The following is a 23,509-nucleotide window of genomic DNA, read 5'->3' on the forward strand; positions in this document are numbered from 1 at the left end:
CAAATATCACGATATATATCGGCTCGCTGACGTTTGCGCATTTTCCGGACAATGTGAGCGAGATCGGCGATTCGCAAAATTTTCACAAAACTGTATACTGCAGTATTAAAAGTTGTCAACATAGAGATTGTCGAGATTTTGATAAATGATAAGTAAAACAGATAAATTTTACGATAGTTTAAAGTTATAGAAAACTTTGAAAATTTGAACAATAACTTGTTGTAATTAAACATTTGTGACTGAATATCTTTTACAAATCACTTATCTATGGATTCTTTAGCCAATAAAATGGTTTTTTTTTTACAAACATAGTTTGTAGCTTTTAGACACATTAGTAATTTTTCAAGTAAAAGTATTAAAAATGATTAATCCTCTTTGAATTAAAAAAATTTTTAAATTATTAACAGAACTGACGAAAATGTCGAATTTTTAATAGTATTAGTGTATGGCAAAATATTTCTATTTAAAATGTAAGACAGTACTGTAAGGCTTAACATTCTAAGATGGAAAAGTATATGGTACGCTTTATAGTTTCTTTCTTCTGAGGTGATTTGATGATCTTCAATTTTCGCGCAAGAGTAGCGAAGATGAAAGGTATAAGGCTGGACTGGTGTAGCTTCTCGTGACGAAATAGAGAAAATTGAAGAACAAATGTATGAGGAACTGTATAAAAGCTGTAGCTGTTCCAAGTAATGGTAGAAGAGAAGATACAGAGGGAGATAGAACACTGTCTGATAGAAGTCGCGGTAGATGGCAATCTTGTAATTCTCCTCGTTCGCCATCACACGGGCAGATATAGCAATGATGAGGTGATCGCAGTATATTCATAGCAACTGTTACTGTTGTGAGAGCAATATCCACTTGCGTAAATAGGATTGCGACGATTGTCAGACATCGCGCGATGCGCATCGGAACATCAACGAATCTACGTTATGGCCGCGACGACACAGTTTCATTGCACAATAAATAGGTAAAACCACAGCGTAAAAGTTTTATGTTTTAAAGCATTACTATGAATATATTTCGTACGAACGTATCTATGAATAAGATCAGGGCTTTTCAAACTAAGGTTCGCGACCCCTCACAAGGGAACGGTACAAAAGTGTTAATTTAGTTCTTTGATGGATACAATTGGATACAATTTATGTGTAATTTCTTAATTAGAGGGTGGTTTATGCAAAAGCACTTTTCACAGTGCGCACAACAAAAAAAGACTGAATTACGATAAATCTGCATTACAGTTGCGATTTTAGGAATTTCTACCTTCCTCTTTGAGCCATATATGTATTTCTCAGCAACCGTTTACCTCCACTTACTTCTGAAAATAATTATACCAATTCCTTGTCCTAGTCTTGGCCCTCGGGACTAAATTGATATTTTCGTACCGTTCCCTTGTCAGGGACTTGTGTAATATTATTGAGGGTCGCGAAAACATTTAAAAATATTATTTTTTCGTAAATAATTAGGTAACTAGTTTTTATTTCTATATAAAAATCTACTTTTTGTGGTTCTTATATAATAAAATATCTCAGAGAATTACATATTCTCATAATTTATAATAATTTCTCGTAAGTATTTAAGTGTATTGTTTAATATTTTTATATTTAAGTAACTTTCCTGCGATTTTCATCTATGTTGACGCGAAGTTTTTTATTTACAATCAATCGTAAAAAAATGTAGGTGAAAAAAACTATGTGGATGGATTTTCTATTGCAACTATGTTCTACAAAGAAAAACCGTTCACTGGTATTAAAAGTAGAACAGATTTTTAATCATATAAAAGGAAATTTGTCGGTCGCGCTAAAGTAAATTTCGTTGGATGACAGAAAGCGCGCCGAGCGAAGTTTTCAAAAGAGTTTGTTTATCACGAGTTTCCTCATGGACTTCGATTGTGATCGAAGCCACACCGGGAGAAGCGAAATCTTATACCGAAAACTTTTCCCAGGGTTCTCGCAAATAAAAGCACGATCGCGATACGCACGCTCGCGAAATGAAATTCCTGCGGAAGCGAACCTGCGGCACTTTTGTTTCGGGAAAATACGTGCCGTTGTGTCGCGCACAAAGGAATTACACACTGTTATTATCACGTGGTACTCGTATCGCGCGGAATATTTCAAAGTGAACAGGATGTCGCGCGCAGATTTTCAGCCTTTGTTCTATGTTGGAGTTCCCGAAACGGATTTCCGAATTGGGAAGATTGTACGAATTATATAATCTCCTTAAATTCTTATTGCTAAAAGCGTATGCCTTCGTTAAAGAGAGATATATATATTAATTGAATACAGAGTGTAATCGACTTTAGCAGCATTCCCGAGTTTGTATACTTATGTCACTCTCAAAGCAAACGATTCGTGTGCGCCGCCTCATTTTTATAACATTTTTAGATCTGAGATTTTGATTGGCCATTTATTGGCTCTCCTCCGAGAGCTCTTGAAAAACCCATAAAACTCCCGATCGTACTTCTTACGTCCGCATTTAAATCCTCACCCAACCGGAGATCATTCTATCCCCTCGTTCCAAGTCATAAATCTCGGCGAAGCAAACGCTCCGCCTCGTCGGCATGTCGATTCACCCTCGACACGATCGGCGAACCTGTGTTCACCCTTACATTCCCCCGCCCACTGTGTGCATACATCCGGTGTTCCGACTTAACTTATCTTATCGTTAACACGGCATGTTTGTTTCCTTCCCGCAGAAGCGGAGAACGGCGCCATTGAACGTGGCATCAATCATCTCGATGACGAGGATCAACGTTTCGACGAGAGAATCGCGAAGAATCGCACTGTCGAAATTGGTCTCGCTGGCTGGTCTCACGGCAACGACACAACAGCCCTCGAGGAAGTCATTTCCGCTCTCACGGTTGAGTACCCGACCTCAACGAAGGATTTGCCCTCGCTTGTTACCGCAGATCCTCATTTCGACAACGCGTCGAAGAGATACGTAGACGATCAGATGATATTCGCCTCGAAGAGGATCGAGGACTCGGGACAGGCGAAAGAGGCCCTGGCAAAAAGGCTGGACCACGAAGACGTTCGAGGGACGAACGACTCGACGATAGAAAAGTCGAAGGACGACTGGCCGACGATGATATCGGTGGAGAAGGTGGAAGATATTACGGAAGCGAGATACGGCGAGCAGAGAAACGTGCAAGATATCAGGGCGATCTCGTTCCAAGTACCGCCGCCGGACGAGAAGGAGGAGGACTATCAGGACAGCCGACAACAGGAGAAGACTAGCGTCGGCCATACGAATGAAACGAGGAAGCTCGGCGAGACCAGGAAAAATCAGTCTAGACCGGCGAATAACTTGCTGCTGACCGGCAAGTCGACGAAGGCCTTCTACGAGATTAAACCGTCGATCAGGACGCTCGAAACGGAACGCGGTCGTGATCATCAGTTTCAAATCACCACTCACAGAACGTTGTTGGAGAGGAAGTTCGTCCTGCCCAGCGATAGCGCTATTGGAAAATTCGGCCCGTATTTCGAGGACGGCGATCGAGAGATAAACGTCACCGCGAGAATCGGCAGTACCGTTTTGCTGGACTGCAAAATCGGCATGCTAGGAGATAAAAAGGTGAGTCGCTTCATCCGCCGTTAGTCTCGTTAATCTTACTCTCAGTTATGTTTTGGTTATGGTTACACTCATTATACTTTCAGTTTTAGTAAATAATTTTACCAGTATTTTCTTGTGACAATTACACTGCAATGTCTTTATCCATTTAATCTTGATATGTTCACCTAACGCTAATTGGAGAGCGTGAGATTATTTAATGTATCTGTTATCATTGCTAAAGATGGCTTAAAGAAGAACCGAAACATACGATTTATAACTTTGTATTGAATTGTTAAATTAAATTTTACATAACATTAAATCACGTACAGCTAACTGCGTTTAATTCTTAAAGCTCACTTTTTTCCTGTTACTTGTTAATTTCAATATCGAGAGTTTTTAGTTAATTATCCATTTATTTACTTATACGAATCTCTTTAATTCTCTTATCTCACTTTAAAAGTTTCCACTATTATATGTTACAATTTGCAGTAAATTTCTTTTATCTTGTCAAATTTAAGGAAATAATTGGCCTATAAGATCAAGGTAAAAGAAATTGCGCGAACTTTGTTAGTCTAATCAGAAAGACCGCACATTTTTCTTTTTCAAATAATGCGAATCAAGGGGAAAGCGTAACGATCGAGAAGGTAAAGCCGAGGGTACGGGAAAGATGCTGCGGCGAGTAAGCGGAGGCGCAAATTATAATTGCAAACATCGTTTGTTAGTGTCCGCCGCGCGTACGCGCTCCCGTCTGTCTTGTCGTTACGAAAGTTTTCGCATTTCAATCAGTGCCTGCTCTCGGTACCTCCCTGTCCATTTCTCCCCGTGATTTCTATGTCCATTTGCTCCTCGTCGCGCTCGGGCGGCTTGAAGTTCCGAGACACGCGGCTCGCTCGAGATTCCCGCGGGATTCATATTCCGCAGAATACGTAATGCGAAACCGATTGCGGTGGGATGGTATAATAGTATGCCAAGGAACGAAAACGAGTGCGACCCGATGAGAGGCGTGTATGCGTGTCGCGTGGATGTCGCCTAGGTATAGCTGTACGAGAAATATAGCGCGTTATGTGCGTGTGGTGTGCGCGCGCCGCGCGCTCCGCGAATAGCAAACAACTCGAAGGGAACTTAATTATGAGATATCGCCCGTGCCGTTCGCCAAGTCGTCTCCTTTCGGTAAAACGGCTACTTAAGGCGTCGCGACGAATGGTTACTTGAGGAAATATTTGTTTGCGTTAAATGTTTACTTGTAATTATGACTTTAAGTAGAGTAATTCCTATATAATACAGGCATTATTACAAGAAACGCATTGTAACTATACTGAATGATATCTCGGATTCAAAAATACCTACTTTGTCTCGAAAGGTGAAAGGTGAGGATGGCAAGCTAAAAAACGTTATGAGTTTCAAATTAAGATTCGATTAAAATATCTTTTTTTGATTAAGATATTTTTAAATAAGATTTAGTTAAAATATTTTTTCTGATTTTTTATTTAACTTGATATTTTTATGACAGGAGAAACGGAATTATATCCATTATATGAAACACACGTATGTGTGAGATTAATTTAAACGTTTTAAATAAAAATTAAGATAAAGTTTTTATTCAACTGTCACTTAATCTGTCATTTAATCAGATATTACGAAGTTAAAATAGGTAGTCATTTAATCAGACATTACGAAGTTAAAATAGGTAGTCACTGCATCTACTAAATCTTGAGGTACGTTAACCCGTAGTGGTCGCACCTCTTAAAAATAACGTAGTGGTCACACGGGGTCCAATGGACCCCACAACAGTTGCCATTTGCGTTCTTTTTTATGTATCGACTCAAACCTTGAACTAGAATTTAGTTTAAGACTTCCTCTTTATAAGCCAACAATTTTTTTCTCTTTTTTAAAATTTTTTTATGTTGAAAAAACGCGAGAAAAAAATTTTTTTCGAAAAATTTGACTTTTTTCACAAAAATATTCATCAAAATTTTTTGAGATAAAGCAAAAAAACTTCCTGCATTTTACTCTCAAAATAGTATACTTTTAAGAAAAAAATAGCCTGGGGTCCACTGGACCCAGTGTGAAATTAGTTAAAGGTCTTTTTGCGTGTTTCCTCTTCTTTGCGTCACGCCATCCTTTCTTAAACAAAAGTTGACTCTTTATTAATTTTATCATGTTAAATAAGAACTACCGAAGCGATTCTTTTGAATTCAATGGCATAACTTCTCCGGCGACACGCAAAATTTAATTTGGGCGACACGCATAAGGGCCCGTCCGCGGCTTGCCCAGAAATTATTTTCCCCGTTTCCTTCGGCGAGAGGTTCTCCATAACATAATTCGGCGCGTCTACGAAATCCCTCGGACGGTTAATGTTTCCGTCGCGGACGTTAAGTTTTCGCGAGACACACTTTTATCCGCGATGACAAACCGTGATAACTTGTCCCGTGATATCCCGTTATTACGTCGGTTGGCACGTATAGAATGAGGTCGAATCTCGAGAGAAAGCTTTGAAAGCGGAAAGAGGACACAACGGAAACGTCGCTATAGACTGCATAAAGGCTTTGTTGCACTCTATGAAATTTTTAATTTTGCTACAACGATTACAAAATCAGTTATAATCAACTTCAAAATCTTTATCTCTGTCCACAAATTAATTAGATAAGTTGCGATATTGTTTTTAAAAACTTCAGAAACATGGACGTATCGAACTATTGAATATTCGACAGTAATCAAATGAAAATTAGCTGGAACTTAATAAAAAGTTTTGCGTAAAATTAAAAGACAAAAGAAGCAGTAAAAAATAGTTCTCTTTATGCAAATATCTTTAAAGTAAACTTGAAATAATTAAATTGTCGATCTCTTTCATAAAGAAGCTAATCATTAAGAGTTTGATATCGTTTAATTTTTTTAAAAGTACTATCTAATAATCATATCGTGTAGACGAGCCTTAAATCAACACTTCTCTAGGCGAATACGGAGCTCCGCGTAAATTGTCTGCATTTATTGCCGACATACACGAAGCTCCGCAGAAATTGCTCGCTGCCTTTTTTGGAAATCTAAGAGCAAAAGGAATTATTAATTTCCAACGCAATCTCTCGAGATATATTTCCGTTGTATTTCATTGTCTCGAAGATTATAGTACTTGCTTGAAGAATATGAATATCTTTGAGTAATATTGCATAAGAGATATAAAAAGTATTGTGTTATACTTAATTTTGAAGAGAAGAATAACAATAAGGTTAAATATATAACGCGTCACGATTTTATGAAAAGACTTACTCTGATAACAATAATTTTTTTTTCCTGTTTGCAGGTAACCTGGTTACAGCATAATAAGGACTTCTTTCGTCTGTTGACAGTAGGCAGAACGCCGTATAGCAACGACCAAAGAATCAGTCTTAATTTCCGGTAAGTCGTAATAAACCTCCTTTATTTAACTACGCCGATTTTACAAAGAAATAGCCAAGGCTAGAACATCTTGTCGCATAATTTTATTATCTTTAAAGTAGGAGTTCATGGTATTACAGCGCGATTGTGCAAATTCAGCGACGAAATTGTCAACGTTATTACCATAATTCGTTATTATTCGCGGCAGTCTAGGCAGCCAACCGCGTAATCGCTCGTCAGCGTCGAATTATCATCTCAGTTGATTTTTACTATCGTCGGGATGAGCTCGGGACGTTGCCGTTAGCGAGGACGGAGGAACCTCGCTCTCTCTCTCGTCTTCTTTCACCGGGATTAAATCAACCGTTTTATGTGCTATAAAAATCAGAATCGACCATGCTGTAACGTGAGGTTTCGCGCCGTAACATTACCCTTTGTCCATTCAAGTAGAGCATATTATTAGGGACCTTTATTAGGAAATAAAATGTCAATTTTCCTCTATTCACATCCCAGTTACTATATCGTAAATTGTTAGTATATTGCAAATGTGTCAGTGGCGACAGGAAACTCTTTGTGGCTTATTTTACTTTTCAGCCGAATCTTACAGTCCAACCATTTTCTACCATTTTGTCCTTTCTCGTCTGATTCCCAGATATCCCAGCAATTGGAGATTGCAGATATTGTACGCGAACCCACGCGACTCGGCGTTGTATCAGTGCCAAGTCGCCACGCATCCGCCGCTGGTTAAAAAAATCAACGTCATCGTTACGGGTAAGTTTAAGTCAGCCTATAGTTAAAATTTTATTTTGATAGCGATAACGCTTTAGCAATTGTGTGATATTTTTAGCAAGAAATATTTAAACAATTTTAATCTAGTAATATTTGCGTTTATTAACGATTTTTAAGGCAAACTCTTTGAAGCCTTATTATATATAATTGTTATATCTTAACGGATGAAGAGAAATACATGAACTGTAAATACCCGCGTAACTCTTTCCATTATATACTTTAATAAAACAACCAATCAGATTATATTTAGTGTTTTGGTTAGAAGTTTGATTTTTCTAATCAATTAAATTTATAAATATCCATATTAAGTTTTGATAATTGTATTGAAATTCTGTAATTTCGATAAAAGAGAACTATAGCAGTTTATATAATAAACATTTAAGATATAAATTATTAAAGTATTCTATAGAAATTTTAGAATGGGTAATTTAATTTATTATTGTTTTATATAAATTTCATTTATTTCATTTTATTATTTGATTATTTTATAACTTTATATAAATTTTATTATTTTATATAAATTAGGGCCGGTTGTTCCAACCTTTTGGTAAACTAACTAATAGTTAAATCATATATATGTATTTGTTTATCCTTTACATTAAACAAAGATAGACATATGATTTAACTATTAGTTAGATTACCAACAGGTTGGAACAACCGGCCCTTAATGTAATAAATTTAACCGACAAAATATCTTTAAAAATTTAATAACGACTTAATCGTCATAAAAGACAAGGGTACACTATGCGAAACTTTCTACTTCAGCATTAGCCACTACCTGTTGGAATACCAACTTGAAATATTCATCGCTTCATCTACGGTGCACTTCGTACAAGCTTAATTAATCCGAGCAGAATTCGCACTCGGGTCGCACTCGTGCAAAGCGTGTCGCGCGTGTAAACTAAAATGTCTTGACCTGAAAAGAGGATAAATTGAAGGATCGTTTGCTTGCATCCCTTCTCGCGACCCCATGCCGCAAGAGAATCCCCTTCGGGCATGAAATTGTTCCGCGCCAAAGAGAGACGAAAGAGGCCGGTCGGATTGTATGTTAAATCAAGAAAAGAACAGATGGGGCGAACGCGCGGAATGAGGGACAAAGAAAGAGGACAAAACGTGGGTAAGAGCATACGAAGCCCCGGTATTGCATCGCTCGTCGTTACCCCCAATCCCGTTACGTCGCCGATTCGGTGCAATGGAAACCCGCATTTCTCGGGATAAAGCGCCTCAGCGTGGCTGGTAATCTGATCCGATCTCCGAGGAAAATCGGCAAGCAAGAGTGAACAAAAGCCGCCCCCTCCAGAAACGAAGTAGGACAGAACAAACCCGGATAGAGTGACGTTATTACACATCTCTTCGTTACTCAAATCAAAATCCTCCTTATCGTCTGTCATCGCGATCGTAATTTGCAATCCTGCGGTATCGTTTTTTTTCTACGTCTATCGATCTTGCCCTTTTCGTTAATAAATGAGCGCGCGTCGATATGACTTATATAATACGTCGTTCTATAGCGAAGTTACAGCGACTGCGACTGCAGCGAAATATTTTTTCGAAATGTCAGAAGGAAAAGGCCGTGAAAGCCTTAATGAAAAAATATCGCTTCCGTGGTTTAAGGTCAATCGCGCGCATCAATTGTGTTTAGTTCGATAGGGAATCGTCCGCACATTTCATCGTTTTACGATGGATCTTCATTTTTATGTCGATTGTCGATTTGTGGCCGAATCGATCAAGAAATAATGCGGCGATTCTCGAATATAAACTATAGAAAAATGTGACTTGGAATTCTGAGGAGGATCTATTTAGATCCCATTCTTTTTTAATAACTTTTTAATATATGCGTGTGTGATATAATTATTAGTGTAATTTGTTAAGGTATTCTACAAAACGTATATATGTTTTGTATTTTTTTGCTATCTATCAAAATATACTTATAAATTCTTAAAATGCGTTAATTTTTATTTTATAAATAGCACGTATAGGTAAACGAAGAATCGGTATTACATTATTAAAGATAATATTTTCTTATATTTTCTTTATATTTAAATTTTATTATAATTTTTATAAATTGTACAATATATTTCTCATCGTTCTATTTCTTACGATACGTTTTACATGTGAATTTTACATATTAATTCGTTGAAATTAGAAATAAATCCTTTGATTTGCAATTACTTCAATATTTCAAACGCTATCAACACTTCAATAATTAATTAAATTGCCAATCTAAATTACAATCCGAAGGGGACATGGTAGTAGATTCTACTTCTCTACTTTTTATCTTTATATATTAATTGTTTCATAAAATATCTTCGCGAACTCAAATATTACTCGACGTGAATATGGCGATTATTTATCTATTTAAAAGGGATTTCTGCAAACTTCGTGCGTTATGTAAGCCTATACGTGTGTATATTTCTTTTCTTTTTATTATGTGACACGCATAAATCGGACGGCATATGGTATTGCCGACGATGGAAACGGAAAACTAATAAAATAGATTAAAAGGAAAAAAAGACGTCCGCGAGGTTCGCGTATCACGCAATCTGGCCTCGTTGCAACTGCAATGAGTCGTAGAGCAACGTGCGGAATGAACTTTCGGAAATTTGAATGCACCGTGCAGTGCCGTTTCATTATGTGCCGCGGCGCGGTCCCAGTGCCCGTGCGTATCCGCTTCGTGTGTGGGGATGAAATTACTTTCCCGTTGTGACTCGCCTCACACGGTCCTTTCCGCCCTTTTGCTAAAATATATACCGAAACTCGTCGACCTTCCGTCCGTTCTCTTCGATTCTCCCGCGCGCCTATCATCTTGTGTAACGAACTCAACATATTGTAAAATACTACGACGCAGCAGACACAGTTTTATGTCTCGAGATTAAATATGGAACAAGGGAAAGAGTCAATTGTTGAAGGATTTCTTGAAAGAGCACAGTGTTTTCAATGAGCGCACAGTGAATCACGCGAGATTTTCGAGACATTTATCCGCAATATTAAACGTTTATCCATAATTTGAATAATATCTTAGAGAAATATTAACACTTCTGAGCTTTTGATACGCTTGTTAGCGTCCCATATGAATTGAATGTTCAAGGATGAACAGGTAATACGTGTTTCACCACGATGAACGGAGTTTTAATCCATTATATCCCAAAATTAAACAAGACGACCAAGTAACAGAGAATAGTCGAAGAGTTTCGTGAGAGCGGAATATTCCGCATATTGTGAATATCACGGTTAAATATAATACTTGTAAGTGAATTCAAAAATATTTACGAAAAAATCAACGTGTTAATTATTATGAGGTGGTTTTAATAAGCATCAAGTATTTCTTCTTTTATTTATTTTATTTATATAAATAAATATGATAGCTAATTAACTTAGCATTTGCTAATTTATAGCTATATCCAAAAATCTTATTTATCTAAGTTAATGACAAAATAGGATTTGTCTCCTGTTTGTTGACTTGAAGAGTGGAATCAGAAGACAAATCTAGTGATAGTTACTTTGCGCAACGTGAATCAGCTTTTGCGCAAGTTAGTTTTAGCGCGGAAATGTGATCTGTTTTTACAGCTGGCTAAATAAGCTGCGACTGCGAGCACGAAGTCCTGTGACGCGCGAAATGGCTCTTATTAAGGAGCACGCAAACAAAGGCGAATAAAGAAAGCAAACATATTTCTTCTGAGCTTATTTATCGCGCAGGCAAAGAAATTTAGGGGTTGAAAAATCAACAAACGGAAGTTATCGTAAATTACGTGGAAATTAATAACAAGAATCCATTAAGTTCCGTGTAACGTCATCATTGAATTTAAGAACATGTTTAATCTTTAATTGTTTTATGAATTATTATTGAATTTTTTAACAAATGGGAAAATGTATTTTTGTGCTTAAAAACAACTGTGTTTGTAAAAACATAGAAGGTCTAGAATGTTTCATAAAAAGATAGTTTTTAACGAAATACTAATTCGGCTTTTTAACTTTATTAGTTTTAAATTTATTAGCTTCGAAATAATTTTTTAGTCGATTATTGATATTGTGAGGAAAGTATCACCAGAAGAAGAATTTCTCCTTGCAATTGAACAGACACATAAAATTTAATCAAAATATACATGTACATACAGCGAACACGGTCAAAGAAGTATACGCGAAACAATTTTGGCGTGCTATGTTTTAATACGAAGCGTATTTAAACGCTTAATTTCAAAGAGAACGAAGATATCGCGAACGAGAGACACTCAGAAAAACCAATCATCGTACTGTGGTATAAAAATAACTTTTCCCTTGTTGGGCGCTATTGGTTTTAACGATTGGAATATTTTTCATTCTTTATACATAGCATGATCAGTATCGAATTTGACTAACTTTGACATATGTATAAATGTATGTTTTTTATTTTAAATAATTTTGTCAAATATATTTTATATTTGAAAAATATGTGTTTGGGTGCAATTAAAAAATATTTATTTAAACATTTGAATTGCTTCGATAATTATAGAATTTATTATCATTGAAAATTCAAAGACTTTATTAAATTAAGTGCTTGGAAATATTACAAGTAATAATTAAAGTTTATTTTTTGAATAATTTTAAGCCAATATTGCTTAAACTAACGTTTGATTACTGAAATATTTAATATTGCAAGTTTTAAAACTTTGTGAACAACAGAATTCTTTTTCTGTTAGAGAATATGCTTGAGATTGATGAAGGTTTTGTGAAATATTCTATAATATATCGATGGATTTTCGATTTAATCCATAAGTAAAATAATCAAAATACGCGTTTGTCAAATCTTATACTTTATGAAACTACATAGTTGACATAGCCGGAATATTTCTAAAATGAACGATCAATCGTAAAGAGACAGATACATCATGCGAGATATCCATCGATCATCGATATGATTAATATTAAAGTTGAACCAGTATTCATCTGACTCCATTTGTTATATCATGAAAGCCACGATGATATTTATGACACATGTCTTCGCATCAAGTGATTTATTAAATCGTTTATTGAAAGTGATTTTGTTTTTGCAAGAAAATCTTTTATAAGAGGATATTCTCTATCATTTTTTAGAATTATCCAATATTTCATAATTACAAGATTTGTGCGGCAAACACTGCTTATCTTGCTTAAAAAAAATCACATCTTTATTTAAAAAATTTTTTGTTATTCTTTTTCTCGATGTTTTATTTTTGCTTTTTTTCTCTAGTTTCTGATTTGTTTTAATTAAATACTTATATTGTCAGTATAATTAAATGTTACAATATCTGAAATAAAATATAATAATGTAAACAATTTTGCTAATTGCTATAGAATTCACTACTATGAAATTAATCTGTAAATACATATTTGTTACAAAGAACATTGAAAGAACATGCAGAATGTATTCTGCATTAATAATGTCAATAAATATTTATTTTTCATCTATCGATTTTCTATCGATTTTAATTTAATTAGAGGCTTGTGAGATATTTATGAATTATCTATATTTATATTTTGTTTGACACTTATCCCGTGCAATATGTATACATTTTTAATTTATTAAGAATATTTCACAAGTTATTTTTTTATATAAAAAATATAACTTTAATTTTTAGGAATTTCTTTTAAACTTTTATATAAGAGATGGTAGAAAAAAGAGAAAGTAGATAATAATCTCGTTGATCATCATTATTATTTAATTTATTATTGGCAATTGAAAATATTTTACGCTACATATAAGAAAAAGAAAATTAAAATAATTATTTAAAATCTTGTATAACACATACGACGATGGGTTTTATGTCTTGTTTTTAATTCAATTACTACTTGATTACAAAAATAATATCAAAAAATGCATTTCGACATTTTACTCGATAAACGTAATCAATTGTGTGAAAATTATTTAAACGCGGAAAAATAGATAATAAAGTTTTACTTGAAATAACTGGAAAATGTTGAACGACGCGCGGTATTTTATAATTTCCACTTTGTCTAACACATGAACACAGCGTGGATAAGGAATTGTTCGAGTACTTGTGCCAGGTGCACGATCAGTTCGGCAAAATTCGTTCCGTTTAATGGATTGGTACGGAATTAATTACGCTGAAGGCATAGATAAAGACTGACTATACCGGAATTATTCATGCCGCATAGTATTTATTGGGTGGTTTAACAAGAAATCCGCAATGTTTTAATATCCCGATCCTTTAATGATGCCATTCATATTTTTGCAGCTGCATCTAAAAAATAAAATTCTCGATTTTATTTGACTGAAATAGACGACATTCCGCAGGAAATATTTTTGCAGCTCTTGCGTTTCAATACACTCAATCAGATTGATGAGAGCACCACAAGCTCTTTGAAGTCTACTTTCAATTTTGTAATGGGTATTTAAGTTTTTATTAAAAATTATTGATCAACAGTTTTGTTATCAAATCGACTAACAAGTTTTGTTAATAAACAGACACTGGGATCTAAAAGGATTAAACTCTTCTGTCTAAGTTCAAATAAACGCAAAAATATGTAAAAGACATCTTAAGAAATGCTAAAAGATTATGACGTCTTTTTGACATCTTTTAGACTCCTCGCGACACAAAGTTTCGGATAAAGAGCAAACTTTAAGGTGCCGCGGCGGTGGCTGCACTTTCCCAAATGTCTCTTCTGGAATCGGCTTCATTCCCCCGGCCATGAGGGATTTTAATAAGCGGCGCGTAAACTCGTGGGAACGAAAAAGTGACGAAGTTCGAGCGCGGACAGTAGATCGAAGTCGCGCGGAATCGTGAAATCCAATTTAAATAATACTATCCTTCCGGCAACTTCGACTTCGGCGTTTTCCCCAGGGAGAGCAAGCGACCGATTGCCCACCTCTCCGCATTCGTCGCCCTTTCCCCCTCTAACTATTCGTCCCAAAGGAGCTTAAAAAATGATCCGCCAAAAGAAATTACAGACGCGCGCGCAGTTCTTCTTTCGATATCTCTTTTTCTCCCTTCATATCTCTTTCTCTCTTTCTCTATCTCTGTCCCTCTCTCTCTCTGCCCACCCCCCTCTCTTTCTCTCAATCTTTTTCTCCCTCAATTCCGTTTGGGACTGGATTAAATTCTCCATCGAATTCCGCAGCGTCTGTTCTCATCGGAAAAGAAAATTCGCCCGAAAACGTTCGCGCGCGAGCGCGAGCCGAGCTGTCGATATCCCGCAAAGCTCTCAACGCCGAGCAAGTTAGAAAATGTCAACGACCTCGGCCTGATATTACGTAATTACTTAAGCTTAAAAAAGGAGCCGTGAGCGACCGCGTACCGGTAGTTTCAACGGCGAGTGAGAATGACAGCCGTCGTTCGCACGGAGATTATTTGCTAGACTGAATCCGGAGCACGGTACGTGAACGTTAATCGACAACTCGAAAATTGAATCCGCGCATTAGATGCACGATCGAGATGCGATTACTATGGTCATTACGGATATCATCGTAAAGAGAACGCTCAGCAGTCCGTAGGTGTGTTTTACGTTTGTCGAAAGTAGAGAAGAAAATTCTTCGCGAAATCTGTCCTTAATTTAGATCCGTCAAATTCATACTAAGCTTTTCATCAGTTTTTAATGATCGCATTTATAATAATTTTTTATCTGTAATATATTGTGATTATGTAGACGCGGAGTTTGGTTGATAGCATGATGAATTGCCCGTCCCATCTATTTAAGTAATTTATTTGTGTATCTTTTATTATAATACGAAGACATTTATCATGTCGTTATATGATAGCACTGATATGACCGTCGAACGTGTTTTACGATGATACCTTTTTCCAAGATATCAGTTCGTGTGTGTGTGATTATTTCAAAGATTTTTTATTTAGATATTTATTATTTAAAAGCCTTGGTAGATTTAAATTCATAAATTGTATAATGAAAATGGTTATATTATACGTTAAATATTCAATTTATAAATATCTGTGTAATGAATACTTCTGAACTTATATGCTTAGAAGAAAATTCAAAATTATATGGCAGTATTATGCTCGGCATAAGGTCCATCGCCAAAGTGCATCAGGTAGTTAAAGCACATTCCATCGAGTCCCTTTAACTTTCGAATTCTCGCTTTTACCGGCACAAAGGCACTCATGTATCGAGCTAGGTCTCCTGCTTGACAGCTTCATTTCACCCTAAGTGGTTTCGCCGTGTCGCATCCCCAGTATCGTGGACATTAATCAAGGGATTGCCTGAGTGTTTCAGCAAGTGCGTTGAAAGCATCCTACTGTAACTCGTACTTACGTAATCAATTGTATTAAGTTATCTTCATCTGATAAACGATTCATTCGTTTATCATAGAAACTTTGGATTTTAAATTATTCGCGCCATTGATTCGTCCACATTTGTTTCATTTTCGTTTTCTTTGTAATTTAATTGACATTGATGATGTGATATTAATATCGAAAATATCTAAAATTAAAGATTCCTTGAATTAATTAAAGCAAGATATTCATTCTTAATAAAAGTACCGTAGTGTTATGTACTCATCAAAGCGTTCTCGTTCATTTAATTGAAGAAGTAAAAGCTCAATAGAACATCCTCGTTATTTTTTATTAAGGTTATTAAAGTTATAAAGAATGATTGAAAATTTTCCTTTTAATATTTACTTGAATTCTTAGTCTGACTATCTTCGACAAATATTAAATAGTCAATTTTGAACATAAATTAAACGCAAATAAGAATTTCTCGAGTAATTTATATGGTAAAGAAATTAGTTTACGTTTAATTTTCCAACGTTCAATATAATTTTACATGTGAAAATATAAATCATATTAAGTGAATCATGACTGATTATGATAAACAATCAAGTAGATAGGAATTTTTTGTGTCTGATAATATTATTCACGTGAATTTATATATATTCTCGCTTAACAAGCTAAACTAATTATTATTTTAATTATGCGATTGTATTCTTCAGCTTAAGACTGCGTTTTAAGTTCGATAGTAACAATGCGTTTGGTAAGCAAGAAAAATGTAGGTACATAAATTCACGTAAGTAATATTATTATAGACATAAAAGATCCACTTCGACCGTACATTGACACATTTCTTATTTACTTGATTGTTTTTTTCTGATTACCGAAAGAAGTGATCTGTATTATTTTTATAGATTTAGCATTATCTTGCGATTTACTTGAAAATCTTTCTCTGAAAGTGGTAGTAAAAACGTATATTGAAATAACAACCAAATGGATTAAATTGATATTGTAAAATATAAAGTTATATAAATTCGAAATTTTACGATCTCTGAGGTTCGTAGATCTTTGAATTTTAATAAACTATATAATCTTCATATTTTTAAAACATTAAAATTAACGTCATCGAATTATTAATTTCTTAAAAATCTTCATAAAATGTACAATTCAATCATGAAATTTTAACGTCACATAATTTATCAACTGCTGCATATACAATTTACAAAAGCTGATAACATGTAGGCAGAACAAAAACGAAACATTCGGAGAAGGAACGAGAGAGAAAGAGAGAGAGAGAGAGAGGGAGGAAGGGAGGGAGAGAGAGGTATCGAGTGAGTTGATATCATCAAATTTGCATAGCAGTCGACTTGAGAATCGTTTGTTGGACGGTTGTACTGAATTTCAACAACGGGCTCGCTTGCGATTCTTTTGAGACTCTATTTTCGCAAACGTGCCAATTCTACGCAAGCTACGGGAGAAAAGTCGAATCGGCACACGTTTTCGAGGCGCGTTTACGCATCTGGTCACGAACAATCCGTTCCCAATTTCCTCGCACGAAAACTCGCGCGCGAGCGGACGTCCGGTGCATCGAAGAGAAAGCTTTTTGCCGACAGCTTTTATCGATATGGATGATGTAACCGCAGGTCGATACGTTTTGCTTTCGCGTTCGCCTAACTGAAGCGGAAGTAGATGTTATATGCTAGGTTATATGCCTCATATCCTTCTTCTTTCAGTAAAGAATTTCCGGGTGAGAAGCATGGTGGTTGCAATAAATTTTTCTCTTGCACTTTTTCACATTCGTTTTTTCGAACAAGCGTCTCGATATATGCGTTATGTTTCTATTGTAACTGTCCGATATTTTTTAGGTGCGTTTTGCATTTGCGTTACTATATTTGAATAGAAATATATACTCAAATCTTGCGTCCAAGTTATTTTCAAAATGTGTTTTACGAAAGCAATAATATTTTATTAGATTTAATAAAAATTATTGATATCAATATAATATATTTACATTATTTAATTATTATATAAAAGTTGTGTGTGTGTGTGTGTGTGTGTGTGTGTGTGTGTGTGTGCGCGCGCTTTTTTTTTTAATACAATTTATTTAAATCTGAATTATGCAAAATATTAACTAAAAAAATACATACGTATTTATTTACTATATGCAAAGATTGCTCATTAAAAAGCATGGCAGTCATATTTATTGCGTAATAATTTTATGAGAATTCAAATTGAAATTTATTTAAATTATTGCTCACATGTAAGCTCGAAAAAATCTGTGGCAATCAATGCTGACTGATCATGTTTTAAACTATGTCACAGCGCCAACTCTGACGATCAGCGATGATTCTGGACGTATAGTTTCCAAAGAAAGGCATCTGAAGGCAGGAAGTGTTCTCAGGCTCAGGTGTGAGGCAAGAGACGTGCTCGAGTCGCTCAACGAGTCCGTCGTTTGGACTAGAGGAGACGAGACACTTACAGAGGACATTAGGTAAGTGCTTGAAACAAACCATCGTTGCGTATTGCAACCGTTTGTCCTCCGATTTAGGATAGTTTTGATAGTTGCGATCGCTCCTTCTATAAATCGTATTATTTCAGAAAATAAGTTTTCCTTAGACTATCCAATAACGTATTTACCGTTACGTCTCTTTAAAAACTTGTCTGCAAATCTGCTCTGCTCTCCATCCTCTATTTTTTCTATTATTTATATATAAACAGCATTATATTTTTATAAACAGCATTTTATGGCCATACTTGTATTTCACATTTAGCACTAAATTCGTGAAGATTTTATGCGAAGACAGTCGTGATTTTTTTTATTATAATTAATTAAGAAACTACAAAATTTATGTTAGAAATCTCAGAAATGTATTAGAAAGGATTCGGTATTTTCTATATTGTTTGGTTTTAAATCTAAATCTATTCGATTTAATACAAAATATATTATTGGCAAAAAATAAAAATGAATATAATATCGTCGCGAATTTCTTTGTAATTGATTTAATGTGACATAAGACTTTGCGCAGTCTTACGAAGAAAGAAAGAAATGACGTCTTGTAACTTTTCCCGAACAATTCTATTGCATGCAGTTCTAGCGTAAAGCAGATTTTTAATTAAATTCTCAAATCGTAACAAAGTTAGTATAGGTAAGTGCTTCGAGATTTGCTTGAAATTTACATTCTCAAAAGGAAAATTCCTGATCTCATTATTTCTTCGATCTTCCACATTTTGCTTTTTGCTCCTGAATCTGAACGATAATTGGAATCTAAAACTTCTTCATTATTCTCCTATATACATTGAAATACAAAATTATGTTATACTTATTTTTGATTATAGATTTTGGGGGGAGTGCATAGTTATTTATAAAAATTTTCCAAAATATCTACATTCGTATATATATATGTGGATATAGATTCTTTTGTTGACGCAATTTTGTAAAAAAAATATTGAAATATTATTTATTCGTATATACTAAAAATAATAATCTTCATAGATTTTCTGTTAGAAACTCGAAGCAATAAGGCGTTAAAATGCACGCTTGGAATATAGGCGAATATTCACGCTCGGCGCAAACACGATCGTACCCTACTTTACAGTTCTACAATTTCTCCTCCATATAGAAACGAACATCTTTGTGTACTCTATAAACACTTCATATCGATAGCTCTCTGATACCAAATTTATGAAGAAAAGTATGAGATATATATGTCTCTGAACGATTTAGCGTTGTTGTAATAATGACATCAGCCTTGAAAAAAGATTTTTTATGTAATTGTAAGTTCTTTTTTGCATGATGTTTTCTTCAAACGAAATTTTAAGAACTCTTATTTATCTATTTTTACTTCTAAAATATATAAACATATATAAATTTATAATTATTACGTTTATGAACTTGATGCGATAAAGATTAGATAAAAAAAATGTTAAGGAGCGTTTTCGTGTATTTAAATGCGCGATTAATATAAATACAAATCTCAATTTTTAAAAATTTTTATGCATGAAGAAAAATAAATATCTTTAAATCATATCGGATAACGAAGTTTTAGTTCCGCTCTATATTGGCTCTATCTGTGTCTATGAAAGTATTCGAAATTCAAATAATATGCTCTCACGATAAATTCATCGCTCAGTCCCGAAACGAGTTTCTTAATTAAATCGGCGGGCAACGTCTGGTCGAAACCGACATGTAGCAGACTAGGAATCTCTCCAACAGCATTTTATGTTCACTCAACGAAATTATCTCTATTTCTCTTCTTCGTAGCTACTTAACGATAACGTATATGTGCAAGGTATTCTATAAGTTCCTCGTAATTTTTTATTTTTGTAAATTTATATAAAGTTGATATTTTCTTAACAGAAATGTCAAGGTACAATAATTTATGAATAACAACGTTTGAGAATCTACGAATAGATATCAAAATCATATTGACGACATCTTGAAATTGACTTAAGAATTTTAATTTAAGCATTAGAGGAAAAGAAAATTTATTTTATTAATTTAAATTGCAGAGTTATTTAAGTTTTGTAATAAAATGGTATCAAATAAAATTTCTATGTTATCGACTTTAAGATTAAGAGTACAGACTTCAGATTGGTTAAAGAATTCGTAGCCAAAAGGACACAGAAACAGCCTGTATATCCGCCTGTATTCCGTTCGTGGTACGAACGTGAATTGGACAGGAAAGAGAAACTCGCGGATAGAAACTCACGGCTCGATTTCGTTTTCCAGCGAGAACAGAACGACAGAGATCACGTCGGGCAAGGAGATCCTTGTGATCGTCAGTACTCTCATCGTGGAGAGAGCCAGTCCCAGGCACGCGGGGAACTACAGCTGCATGGTGCCCGGCAAAGCCAAGACCACCGTCGCGGTCCACGTTCTTAACGGTGAGTATGTCCTTTACGTGCACACGTGTGTGCCGTCGTTACAACCTCTTCCTCTCTCTCGTCCCGAAAGGGAGGAGACGGTTCCGCCGGTCACGTCGGCCGTTACTTATCAAAGCCAGAGACGAAGTTCCCTCATAGCCGCGCGGGAGACTTCAGATCAGAATGCGCACTATGGATTAACAATTTTGAAACTTGAATTGTCATGACCGAATGACGATTCCCTTTCAGTCCGTTTCTGTGACTTTTCCCGTTTAGCAGTTTCCGCTCCGCAGAAGCGCGTAGAACCTTTCTACGTACAAAGCTGCATTTCTAAAGCTCAAACGAACGATTGCGTGAAGGTATGTCAAGTTTCAAGTTCCGGAAATCTCAAAGTTACCGAAATTGACTTTTAAGGGTGACTTTAACAGCGCGAAAAAGAGAGGATATATATTTATATAAATTCTAAGTGTGCTCTGCTTGGAATTTATCTGAAAAATTTTACAGCTCTATACTCACGAAGAGGCAACACTTTTTGAGAAAATATTTTTATTATTAAAATTTTTGGAATATTATTGATTGACAGAATTTTTTAGCACAGTCGAAGTGTAAAACGTTAAAATTTCGCTACCATCAAACAGTGCAAACATATCAATGTTTATTATAATAATTGATGCGTTTTAAAAAGATCTTTCAAGTGTTTTTGTCTGTTTATAATATTGAAATGTGTATTTATAAAAATTGCATCTATTTCCATCCATCCTCTTCTAATATTTTAAAATTGAGAAATTATCTTCAATAACGCAATTGTTTTCAGAAGAAAATAAATTTATTCTTTCCCATTTACTGAAGCTTCGACAGACGAGACGAACAATTTTTTTTTCTTAAGTGCTTGTTAGTGCTTTTTCTTGTTAAGTCTGCACGTGAACTTTTTACATGCATATCTTCGCTGCTTCGCGCCGTTTAACGAAGGCAGAGCAAGTTTCCGCGACGAGTCTGATGGTAGTTACTTATCAAACTTGAATGGACCTGCTCGTCGCGCAAAGGACGGCGGGAATACGAAACAAGGTATAAATCGTAGGAGATTTGCACGGTGATTACTCACGGTTGAGCCCCGCGGGCACGTTTTTCGCTCCCTGCTATTTCCGGATACAGCACGCGCTAACCGCGCGCGCGCGCTACGACGGGCCGCCTTTCTCTTTCTGGCAATATAGAATGTTAATGTCGCTGTAGCTCTTCATTATATCGCACGATCCTCCGCCGGTATTTCCGAAAATTTGCGAGAACGCTTAATTTATTCCAGTTGACCGCATTTACGTGATAAGGAAATATTGTCCTACATTTTATCACGCGGCGCGCGCGCTCGGGGCTGTGCCACCAGAAAACAGCTTTTCCACGACTCTATACCATCCAGGAACGAACTCGACGAAATGGATGTCCCGAATACTTTGCGCTTTTTGAAAAATGTTTGATTTATCAGCGACCGGATATATCATGAAAAACTTTCCTCAGTTTTTGCTATTTGAATAACGAATGCGTCAATATGAAATAAGAACTACCGTAAAAAGACTTCTCGCAATTATTTCACGAGTAATATTTCTGAGTTTCTTAATTCACCAAATCTATTATTGCAAGGACTATCGGAAATGAAATATTCGTTGGAGAAAAGTGAATACTATAATGACGGAAAAACTCTCATTCTTTTGAAAGCTTGATAAAAATCTCAAAGAATAGGAAAAACCACTCGCACAGCTCTATGACGATGTGTCATAAAATAAGCTATTAATTATAAATCTGGAAGCAATTTGCAATATGTAATGCGACTGTGAGATGTAAGGACGACGAAGAAATCCCTTGTAGAGCGTACGCTTTTTCCGAGGCGAACATCAGTAAGATGGGAAACTCCTCTTTATCCTATAATGCGCTTAGCAGATGTACCGAAAACTCGGCGAGAAACTCGGAGGAGAGAAGAGGCCGTGTTCCTGCGCAACATTATCCATTCAACTATTCGAGCGTAGCTCTCACACGACTTCCGGATCGTGCTCGATTCCATCAATTTCAATGTATTAGTGCCTAATCGCGCCACGATATATACAGAAAAGATGAAAAATATATTTCTAGTTTATGACGTTAAAATTGTATGGAACTAAAATTTCTGCAAGACCCATTGGCGCTTGAATGAATCTATCGCGAGAATATATACTGTCTTTTCTCTTTGAGTTTTAGGGAGTTTTATTTGAGAGATCTTGATTGTATAAAAAAAGACTCTGTGACATATAAAATATGATTTCATAAATGCACATAATTGGATTCTCGTCGAAGTTGCGTTCCGAAAGAAAAAAGTGATAATCTTCTGAGGCTTTCAGTAGAGACAAAATCCAGTAATAGCACTTCGGAAATATATATCTTATCTCATCATACAAAAGAAGAAACGTCTTTTTACGGCTCGTTCTACGGTAAAAGATGGAAGGGCGTTGATCCCTAAAGCTTTTAGTCGTGATCGCCTAGAAAAACAGAAGCCGTGGAAACAAACAGCGGATCTTATAGTATTGATTAAATGTAATGTAGGTACGGTAAATATTTACAATAATAACGTTTACAACGAAAACGTTATTCTGTGAAAAAATGTTTTATTTATTGTGACATTTCAGACAAGGTATGATGCTTTTAATTGAAATGAAACTTGGAAATTTTATTTTCGAAATGTGTTTTCGTGCGCGTAATACAAGAAAATCCCATTGTGAAAA

The 23,509-nt window shown here is 35.4% G+C and overlaps 1 protein-coding gene across 4 annotated transcripts in view; it reads left to right on the forward strand.

Annotated features, from left to right (window-relative positions):
* Window positions 1-23,509, forward strand: part of LOC112461302 — a 239,338-nt gene that overhangs the window by 189,791 nt on the left and 26,038 nt on the right. For all 4 annotated transcript variants that reach the window (XM_025026497.1, XM_025026499.1, XM_025026498.1 and 1 more), the window contains 5 exons: window positions 2,696-3,573; window positions 6,851-6,945; window positions 7,574-7,692; window positions 18,225-18,393; window positions 20,632-20,786. In XM_025026497.1, coding sequence (XP_024882265.1) covers window positions 2,696-3,573; window positions 6,851-6,945; window positions 7,574-7,692; window positions 18,225-18,393; window positions 20,632-20,786 — 1,416 coding nt within the window. The remainder of the gene's footprint in view (window positions 1-2,695; window positions 3,574-6,850; window positions 6,946-7,573; window positions 7,693-18,224; window positions 18,394-20,631; window positions 20,787-23,509) is intronic.

Source organism: Temnothorax curvispinosus, unplaced genomic scaffold (genome assembly GCF_003070985.1).
Source record: "Temnothorax curvispinosus isolate PA1 unplaced genomic scaffold, ASM307098v1 QBEX01011250.1, whole genome shotgun sequence".
Lineage (NCBI taxonomy): Eukaryota > Metazoa > Arthropoda > Insecta > Hymenoptera > Formicidae > Temnothorax > Temnothorax curvispinosus.